Source organism: Bison bison, unplaced genomic scaffold, assembly GCF_000754665.1.
Source record: "Bison bison bison isolate TAMUID 2011002044 unplaced genomic scaffold, Bison_UMD1.0 scf7180017864492, whole genome shotgun sequence".
NCBI lineage: Eukaryota > Metazoa > Chordata > Mammalia > Artiodactyla > Bovidae > Bison > Bison bison.
This window is the reverse complement of record NW_011495051.1, coordinates 1,748,971-1,758,985: the sequence shown is the minus strand read 5'-3', so window position 1 is coordinate 1,758,985 and position 10,015 is coordinate 1,748,971. Positions and strand designations below refer to the sequence as shown.

Below are 10,015 nucleotides of genomic sequence, written 5' to 3'. Positions count from 1 at the left end.
GAAGCTCATCCCGCCCGGGGTCTTCACACGCCTGGACAACCTCACGCTGCTGGACCTGAGCGAGAACAAGCTGGTCATCCTCCTGGACTACACCTTCCAGGATCTGCGCAGCCTCCGCCGGCTGGAGGTCGGCGACAAAGAACTGGTGTTCATCTCGCGCCGAGCCTTCGCCGGGCTGCTGGCGCTGGAGGAGCTCACCCTGGAGCGCTGCAACCTGACAGCACTGTCAGGCGAGTCGCTGGGCCACTTGCGGGGCCTGGGCGCCCTGCGGCTGCGCCACCTGGCCATCGCCGCCCTGGAGGACCAGAACTTCCAGCGGCTCCCCGGCCTGCTGCACTTGGAGATCGACAACTGGCCGCTGCTGGAGGAGGTGGCCGCCGGCAGCCTGAGGGGGCTCAACTTGACCTCGCTGTCCGTCACACACACCAACATCACCGCCGTGCCCTCCGCCGCCCTGCGCCACCAGGCTCACCTCACCTGCCTCAACCTGTCGCACAACCCCATCAGCACGGTGCCACGCGGGTCCTTCCGTGACCTGGTGCGCCTGCGTGAGCTGCACCTGGCTGGGGCCCTGTTGGCCGTGGTGGAGCCGCAGGCCTTCCTGGGGCTGCGGCAGATTCGCCTGCTCAACCTCTCCAACAACCTGCTGTCCACGCTAGAGGAGAGCACCTTCCACTCAGTCAACACGCTGGAGACGCTGCGCGTGGACGGGAACCCGCTGGCCTGCGACTGCCGCCTGCTGTGGGTCGTGCAACGCCGCAAGACCCTCAACTTCGACGGCCGCCCGCCGGCCTGCGCCACCCCAGCCGAGGTCCGCGGCGACGCGCTGCGCAGCCTGCCAGACTCGGCGCTCTTCGAGTACTTCGTGTGCCGCAAGCCCAAGATCCGCGAGCGGCGGCTGCAGCGCATCACAGCGGCCGCGGGCGCCGACGTGCGCTTCCAGTGCCGCGCCGAGGGCGAGCCGGCGCCCACCGTAGCATGGGTGACCCCGCGCCACCGCACGGTAACCGCCGCCAGCGCCGGCCGGGCGCGCGTGCTGCCGGGCGGCACGCTGCACATCCGGGACGCACGGCCGGGGGACAGCGGCACCTACACGTGCGTGGCCAGCAACGCGGGCGGCAACGACACCTACTTCGCCACCCTGAGCGTGCAGCCCGAGCCGGCCGTCAACCGGACCCCGGGCGAGGGCCGCAACGACACGCAGGTGGCCGCGCGCTTCCCGCTCGACCTCACCACTATCCTGGTGTCCACCGCCATGGGCTGCATCACCTTCCTGGGTGTCGTCCTCTTCTGCTTCCTGCTGCTCTTTGTGTGGAGCCGCGGCCGCGGGCAGCACAAGAACAACTTCTCGGTGGAGTACTCTTTCCGCAAGGTGGACGGGCCCGCCGCCGCGGCGGGCCAGGGGGGCGCCCGCAAGTTCAACATGAAGATGATATGAGAGGCCTCAGGGCCCACCGCCCGCGGCCCCCGCCGCTGCGCCTGCGCCGGAAGCAGCGTCTCGGTCTCCGTCCGAGTCCTCACCGGATGGCGGCTGGCCCATCTGAAGACCACCTATGCATCTCCCATAGGGGGCGGCCGCGAGCCGACTCCTGGCAGAACTTCCCCGTTTTTTTGTAGGGACCCAACCACAGAACTGTTTTTTCATCAGGATGCGTCTTTTGCAGAGTTTCTCAAGCGTTTTTTTCTAAGGGTGTCACCCTGTCTTCCTGCCCCTGGTGTGGTTGCTCAGCTGGGAGAGGGTGGGATGGGAGCTCAGAGATCCAGGGTCCTCAACACAAAACAACTCACACCTGGTGGAGATGGTCTACACCTGAGATCCCAGGGAAGGCAGTCCCGCCTCCGGGTCAGAGCATGAGAGAGCCCACTCCGTTCACACCTGGATACCTGCCTCCAACTACACCAGAGCACATACTTACACCCAGGACATACAACCACGATGCACAGATCCAGAGGGGAACACACACACACCCGTCATACCCAGCTGACACTAAGCAGGTGCCCCGAGATCACCACGGGCGCTTTGGGCTCTTGGTAGAGACCAGTTCCCACCTCGGCCAGGCAGCTCACACCTGAGACCTGTTTCTGCTCACACCCAGACGTTCCCTGGCTCCCTCTCAGCTGGCCACTTGATGCAGACCTCAGGTGCTGAGCTAAGGTCTTGCTGGTCAGGCTCACCCTGAAGGGGTCCAGCACACAGGATGGCCCCTGACCTGCTGGCCCAAGTCCCTGTACCCAGACTCCCTCCCACCAGGACCTGCCAGCCCCGCAAGACGGGCTGCCAGCTAGGAGAAGCCATTCCTCCAGTTCCTCCCACCATCCCTCAGCTGCTGCTTGCTTCCTGTGCCCTCGCCACCCCGGAGGGACAGCTGTCCTGGCCCCTGGTCCAGGAGCATTGCTTCCAGGATGTCCCTTTCCAGCAGGCCAGATGGCGTGACCTTCAGTCCTGAGTCTGCACCACCCCTGCCCTGTTGACCACTGCTCACCTTGGGAAGGAGACAAGTGTCTGGATGGTTCTGAGGGTCCTTGTCATGTGCACTGTGGGGGCAGTGACAGCGAGCAAGGATGGAACAGAGGTTCAAGCCACAAGGAAGTCCAAACCTGGGACATTAGGAGATGACAGAGGCACCTTTGTCTCTGCAACACTGGGGCAGATCTAGGGCCAGTGAGTGGAGAGTCACAGGAAGACTGTCGCTCAGGTGAAAGAAGGTCATTGCCCCAAGGTCATTGCCCTGTTGCTCTACAGGTAGTGAGTTCCCTGTCACTGGAGATGTGCAGCAGGAGCTGAGGTTTTGCATAAGCATTCAGATGCCAAACAGGAGCCATACATGACCCTGCCTCCCCTAGCCTGGTCCTTGCCCCCACTCTTTCTACCTCGGCCAGACAAACAGTTCGGGGGAAGGAGCACAGGAAGTGTTGTGGGGCCAGACCTCAGCCAGAGAGGAGCTTGGCTACTGACCAGGTTAGACAGTATTCTCACGGACCTTGTAAGAAGGCTCTGTTTTCACCCAGCTGTGTAATCTTGCTTGGCAACTGAAGGCCATTGATGTCCACGTCTATAAAATCAGTCTGATGGCCAAACCTATTCCTCCATACATAGAGGCCAGGCCCATGGACAAGCTTGATGATTGACCTGTTTTCTGGATTCCTCAAGGTCTTTCTGAGACAAGCCAGAGGAAAAAAGTGTCTACCCTGGCAATTTTGAGCAAAGGATTCAGACAGAACTTTGGAATGGACACTGGCCACTCTTCCTGGGCTAGAAATATTAGGAGGCCCTGGTCCTGCCCCACATTGTGTTCGTGGGCCAACAGGACAGAGTGGCAGGCTATTGACCACAGCCAGTCCAGGTGGGGACCCCCACTCCAACCCCGTTCATGGCAGGATGTGGGGAGAGCCGAATGGGGTGTCCAGCAGCCCCATACAGAGTCGAACAGAATGGAATAGTTTTTTTTTTCCCTTAGCATCCGCCTGACCTTGGTTGCCATGACAACCCTGAGGGTCCCTCAAAAAACGACATCCAAGTGCCTTTAGCATCATCATGACGAGAGGGAGTATGTTCTCGACAGTGTTAGGACAGTGTTAGGACTCATAGAACGTCAGTGTTATCGGGATCTCCCAGCCCCCCTCTGCCTGCCCCCACCCCAACATGAACCAACACGCCTTGTCCCCTCCCACCCTTACCCTGCTGTATTTGGTTGGAATCCAATAAAGATGAAACCAATTTAATAGCAAACTTCGGAGCTTTCTTTTTATGGGAAGAGCAGGGAAAGGAAGTAGGGGTTTCTGGGGTCCCTGGGGGAGCTGCCTAGCTTCAGCACCAAAGCTGACCCTGAGTAACAGGGCGTTTGTGGAGAATGAACCGTGTGATGAGGTTGGAGGTCACACTTCAGGAGTGTTCATGCAGTTTCCAGCGCTGCCTGTGTTCACTCCCCTGTGAGCTGGGTACTGCTCTGACCCCATTTTGGTGGTGGTGATTTAGTAGCTAAGTCGTGGCTGACTCTTGCAACCCCATGGACTCTAGCCTGCCAAGCTCCTCTGTCCATGGGATTCTTCAGGCAAGAATACTGGAGTGGGTTGCCATTTCCTTCTCCAGGGAATCTTCCCAACCCAAGAATCAAACCTGGGTCTCCTGCCTTGCAGGCAGATTCTTTACTGACTGAGTTATGAGGGAAGATTATAACCCCATTTTACAGATGGGCAAAGGGAGGGTCAAGCCTACCCAGAGTCTCCAGCCAGGGATAATAAGTAGGTTGCTGAGAGGGGCCAGTGAGACCAAGCTGTCCAAGGAAACTCCTGCCCTGAGCTGGATCCAGGGGAAGAGCCAAGCGGCTGGGAGGAAAGGAAGAAAGGAGGTGCAGACTTAGGCCCTCCCCATTGTGACTCTGGAGCTGGTGGCTTCCTGCCCTGGGGCTGAAGAGACCCCTCCCCCCCCCCGGCTCCTGATGGATGGGGACAGCAGAGAGCAGAGGCTGATGTCAGGGCTCAAACCCTGCTGGGCCCTGGAGGCCTCTGCCATTAATATTTCTGGATGGAGGTGGCCTGAGGACACCCAGCAGAAACTATGGCCAAGGGCAGCCTCTCACACCCCAGGATCACTCTCTGGGCCTTGGTTTCTTTCTTTTTTAAAATATTTATTTATTGGGCTGCACCAGGTCTTGGTGGCAGCACGCGGGATCTTCCATCTTCATTGCAGCAAGCGAGACCTTTAGTTGCAGCATATGGGATCTAGTTCCCTGACCAGGGATTGAACCTGGGTCCCCTGCATTGGAAGCGCAGAATCTTAGCCACTGGACCAACAGAACAGTCCCAGGACCTCAGGTGCTTCATTTGAACATGGGAAGAAACTGCCTTCCTACCCCGCAGGAGACAGAACCAGAAAAGGGAATGTGGGGGCACTCTGGGGCAACCCCTCCAAGCCTGATTTCCAAGAAGTCAGGAAGGAGTGGGCAGGCTGGGCCGTAGGACCCTCCCTTGGGGCCTCATCTCCCCTATCGTGCTGCAGTAAAGGCAGGTGAAAGACTGCCTCCTCCTGTGCCTCGGTTTCCTCATCCACAGGGGCCACCTGAGTCCCTGGTTCAAACCAGGTACAAGATCCAGGGTTTCCTGAATCCTGTCTTATCTTTGGGATGCAGCTGAGGGGTACTCCTTCCTCAGGTGTCCAAGGACAACAGAAGGGGTCTCATCCAGTTGGTGGCCAGAAACCCAAGGCGGGGCCCCTCAGAGGGGTGTCTGCGGCCTGAGTGCTGTGTGCCCTGGGGGAAGTCACGCCCCCTCTCTGTGCAGTGTGCACATCCATAAACTGGAGGATTGTGGTCCTCTTTCATGCAGGGAACTGTATGAGCTTCCTACAGCCGCTGTGACAAAACTTAATGGCTTACAACAACCGAGATTCGTCATTCAACAGCTCTGGGGCTCAGAAGTCTAAAATGGATTGGAGTTGGTTCCTGCCAGAGGCTCCTGCCTTTTCCAGCTTCTATAGGCACCGCATCCCTGGCTCACAGCCTTGTCTTCCATCCTCACAGCCAGCAACACAGCATCTCCCGTCTCTCTCTGCCTCTGACCCTCCCCATCCCTCTTATAAGGACCCCCCAAGGAATCCAGGGTCACTCCCATCCTCATCTAATCTGCAACCTTCATTTCCCCCTGTCATGCCACATAACATGTTCACAGGTCCTGGAGATGGACGCCTTTGGGGACTGTAACCCTGCCTGCCACCAAAACTGAGGCATTTTTCTCAGAAATGCCAAGTCATGGAAAATTTGGGAGCATCTGGCATCCAGAACCCTGCTCTGGGCAATGCCAGGGATGCAGGGAATTTGGCCTCAGCTCCTGCAGTGCTCCAAAAATACTCTTCAAATAGAAGAACAGCTTTAGGATCTGCAGAGGGCCTGACCCCGAGCTGGGGTAGCCAGACAGGGCCACTGTGGGGGTCACACACACGGAGGTCACATTTGAGGGTGAGCTGAGGCAGGCATTCCCCATTTCTAGGCTGAAGGGGAGGACTGTCCATTGGGGCTCGACGGGGTGTTGGGCATGTTGGGGTGCTGAACAGATGTTAGCAGGCAACTGCTCTCCTTCACCACAAAGCCCCCCACCCACTCCAAGGGGGGGCCTTTTTGAGGGGGTCCCAGACACTAGTTCCCCCCAACCCTGCCTGTCCTGAGTGGAGAAGTCCCCGGGGGTGTCACTGTTTGTTCCACCCTGGCCCCTCTGCCAGCTTTCCCCTACCCCACCCCAGGGTGAGATGAGTAACCCTGAGCATAAAATTTAAGGGGGTGCCCAGATCTCAGTCATCAAGATCAATAGTCTAGGGATCTCCCTGGTGGTTCAGTGGTTAAGAATCTACCTTGCAATGCAGGGGATGCACGTTCCATCCCTGGTCAGGGAACTAAGATCCCACATGCCACAGGGCAGCTAAGCCTGAACGCCGAAACTACTGAACACGAACATCACAACCAGAGAGTCCACGAACCACAAGAAAAGACCCGACATTAAGCAATGAAGACCCGTGTGCTGCAACCAAGACCTGACGCAGCCAAGTAAAATTTCAAAATAAAAATAATTTTTTTAAAAGATCAATAATCAACAAATGGAATCAATTCATGCCCCAAGTCCACAACGGACAGAATACCATCCTTTTGAATAAAGATCCACTCTGCCTTGGCATGACCCTGCCTCACTCCTCACACCCTTGTGCTGGCCCTCATTCCAACAAAACTTTATTTACAAAAATAGCCACCAGCCCAAGGGCCACAGTCTGCAAATAAGTTTTTTTTTTAATATTATATTACAATGTTATTTAAGACATCACTCTGCCAACAAAAGTGCCTATAGTCAAAGCTATGGTTTTTCCAGTAGTCATGTATGGATGTGAGAGTTGGACCATAAAGAAGGCTGAGCACCAAAGAACTGATGCCTTTGAATTGTGGTGCTGGAAAAGACTGTTGAGAGTCCCTTGGACAACAAAGAGATCAAACCAGATAATCCTAAAGGAAATCAACCCTGAATATTCATTGGAAGGACTGCTGCTGAAGCTGAAGCTTCAATACTTTGGCTACCTGATGGGAAGAGCAGACTCATTGGAAAAAATCCTGATCCTGGGAAAGATTGAAGGCAGGAGGAGAAGGGAGCGACAGGACAAGATGTTTAGATAGCATCACCAACTCAATGGACATGAATCTGAGCAACATCAGGGAGATAGTGAAGGACAGGGAAGCCTGGCGTGCTGCAGTCCATAGGGTTGCAAAGAGTCAGACCCGACTTAGTGACGAACAGCAACAACAAAAACGTTATTTATCTTGATTACTGGGCTGTTTTGTTTTGTTGGCATCACCTTAAATTCTGTGCCTAAAGTGAGTGTCTTGCTTGCCTCACCCTAATTAATCCTGGATTGGAGCCAAGGCCTGGCTGGGTGACTACCCCTCCCCCTGCCCCAGGGTCTTATGAAGGGAAGAATAAGAACTGGTAATCAGCAGGGGTTTGGGCAGTGAGGAGGCCATTTCCTCAGTACCTTTGGTCCCTTCTGGTCCGCCTGAAACAGGCTGGGATTTGTGGAATCCTTGTCCGGCATAATTCACAGACCCTTCTGCAAGCTCACGGTCCTCCCACTGCATGATTCTGAAATCCACCCAAATCACAGGCTGCCCCATGGATTAAAGATAGAGAACATTCATTCTGTGAATTACAGAAGCTGAGTGCCAGTAAAGAAAAAATATTGAATCAAGTCACAGACCCTCACACTGGAAATGCTGAAGGTCAGCAGGTCAGTGTGGCCCCAAATGTGGGGGATTCCATGAGATGGATTTGTCTCCTTCCCCACACCCATGGGGCACCCAGTAACGGCCTGTAGACCTCTCAGCCCATCCTGGACCTGCTGTGTGACCCTGCGTGGACTCCAGCCCTCTAAGGGAAATGAGATGGGGCAGGATAAACTCAGCATGGAAGATGCTCTGACTACAAAACAAAAATGTCTTTGCATCTTCTCAACCGCAGTGACTTCTTGGTTCTTCCTCTACAGAGGGGAAGAGGCTGGGTTTCAGAGAGATGCCACTCACGCCTCGGAGCAGGTAAGGTAAGCCTCAGGCCCTCAGACAGTTTAGACAGCATGTACTTAAGCTAGAATTTCACACTGTCTGGCTTTCCCTGGATTTTCACCATTTCTTGATTTTCCATGTATGGTAATTCTATTATCAAATGTCTTTTTCTAAATCAATGCATTAAGGTGGCGGGGGAAAGGGAAGTGACTTGACTAAATTTAAAAAACAAATCCAACTAGTGTGGCTGGAGACAGCAAACAGGAGCCGTTTTTCTCTATTTGCTGGAACACAGAAGGAGTGGTGACTGGCCCAAAGTCACAGAGCAAATTACAGAACTGGGGCTCAAATGGAGCAGTACGTGCCAAGGTCCTGGGATGGGTGGGGAGTGGGGGCATGCATTCTGGGGGCTTCTCAGATGATCCTGCAGAAGGGGAAGTGGCTTTGGAGGAAGTGAAAACCACAGAGGAAAAGTCATCTGGCTGAATTTCTCCTTGAACCTTCACTTCTGAGGTTCCCTGCCTCCCCAAAGGTGGGGGGTCTTAAAAGCCTTGATTCCCTTCAACCTCTCAGGGCTCGGTCCTCTCGGCCGCCCAACTCGTGTAACCTTCAGGATCTCGGCCCGTCTTCCCTTCTCCTCCCATCAGCTTTCAGTCCTGGAGCCCAGCAGCCTTCATGGGGAAGTACTGCAGAAAGGCCCCCTCCCGTCTGGGCCTGTGGTCTAACAGTTGCCCTGGCGTTTCCGGTTCACTGCAGGGACCGGTCAGACAGTCCGGGAGGCCAGGAGCTGCAGCTATTGGGAGTTGGTCCTCAAGGGCCCTCCTGCCCCGAGGTCAAGCCAGTCCTGAAGGTAGGGCGCTCCTGGAGGGGGGCTGAGGCGGGCGCTGGGTGGAAGCAGGTGCTTTTCAAGGCTGGGGTGACCTAGAATCTAGGTGGGGCAGGGCTAGGGGTCAGGCTGCTGTTGACGACCACTTGAGGAGGCTGAGCTCTGCGGACAAGGCCTAAGTACGGGTCCCTGGGTATTGTCACCGTGTCCCAGATGCTACCCCTGCCCCCTAGATGTCTTGCCCTCCCAGCTGGACATTTTGTCTCTATCATAAGAGTTCAAGGTCCTTTCTGCAGCCCTGAAAGGTTGATGGGCGACATTCACCCAGAGAGGTCAAGCAACCCTCCCAAGGGCCACACAGCAGGGGGGGCCCTCACACACATGCCATCCACTCTGACCTTCCCCCAGCAGCATGAGCAACCTGGAGCCACCCACCAAGATGCCTGGGGCCAACACTCCCACCTGTTCAGCACAGCACACCTACAGCAACCTTGGTGAGAGCCTGGGAGGGGCCTTGGGTGGGCGGTGGGACAGGTGGCCGGTAGGGCAGCCAGAACAGGAAGGTTGGGTCTTTCATTACCATCTAAGGAATCATTTAACTCAATTATAGCAGCTTTTAAAAAATATTTATTTATTTGGTTGTGCTGGGTTGTAGTTGCGACATGCGGGAGCTAGTTCCCTGGCTAGTTCTGGGCCCCCTGCATTGGGAGCACAGAGTCTTAGCCACTGGACCACCAGGGAAGTCCCCTATAGCAGCTTTTTAACTATTTTAATAAAACTCTTTGTTTAAAAAAAAAAAAAAAATTGATCGCCAGCTTCTAAAAATGAGGAAACTGGAGCTCAGAGAGGCTCAGTCACCTGCCCAGAACCACACAGGAAAGTGGGGGCCGGATGTTTCTCTGCCACTGACTGGTCACTCCTCTGAAGCTTTGTTTCCTTATTTGCAAATTGGAGATGGCATCCTTAACTCGTAGGGCATAAGGTAGTTGAGCGTTGGTATTTTCTTTTTTTGGCGGTGCAGTGCGGTTTTGTGAGATCTCAGTTTCCTGACCAGGGATTGAACCCCGGCCCCAGCAGTGAGAGCGCTGAGTCCTAACCGCTGGACCACCTAGGAACTCCCTATTTTTTTCCAGTCAAAAAAACATTTTTTTGGCTACCC

General features: G+C 55.4%; 2 protein-coding genes across 2 annotated transcripts in view; both read left to right on the top strand.

Annotated features, from left to right (window-relative positions):
- Positions 1 to 1,462, top strand: part of LINGO3 (leucine rich repeat and Ig domain containing 3) — a 2,070-nt gene extending 608 nt beyond the window's left edge. Inside the window, exon 2 of the mRNA XM_010828430.1 lies at positions 5 to 1,462. Within this exon, the coding sequence (XP_010826732.1) occupies positions 5 to 1,438 (1,434 nt within the window). The 3' untranslated portion in view covers positions 1,439 to 1,462. The remainder of the gene's footprint in view (positions 1 to 4) is intronic.
- Positions 1,463 to 8,046: 6,584 nt separating this feature from the next.
- LOC104979878 (chromosome unknown open reading frame, human C19orf35) overlaps positions 8,047 to 10,015 on the top strand; it is a 6,706-nt gene continuing 4,737 nt past the window's right edge. The window contains exons 1-3 of the mRNA XM_010828429.1: positions 8,047 to 8,063; positions 8,787 to 8,880; positions 9,268 to 9,350. Coding sequence (XP_010826731.1) covers positions 9,269 to 9,350 — 82 coding nt within the window. The 5' untranslated portion in view covers positions 8,047 to 8,063; positions 8,787 to 8,880; position 9,268. The remainder of the gene's footprint in view (positions 8,064 to 8,786; positions 8,881 to 9,267; positions 9,351 to 10,015) is intronic.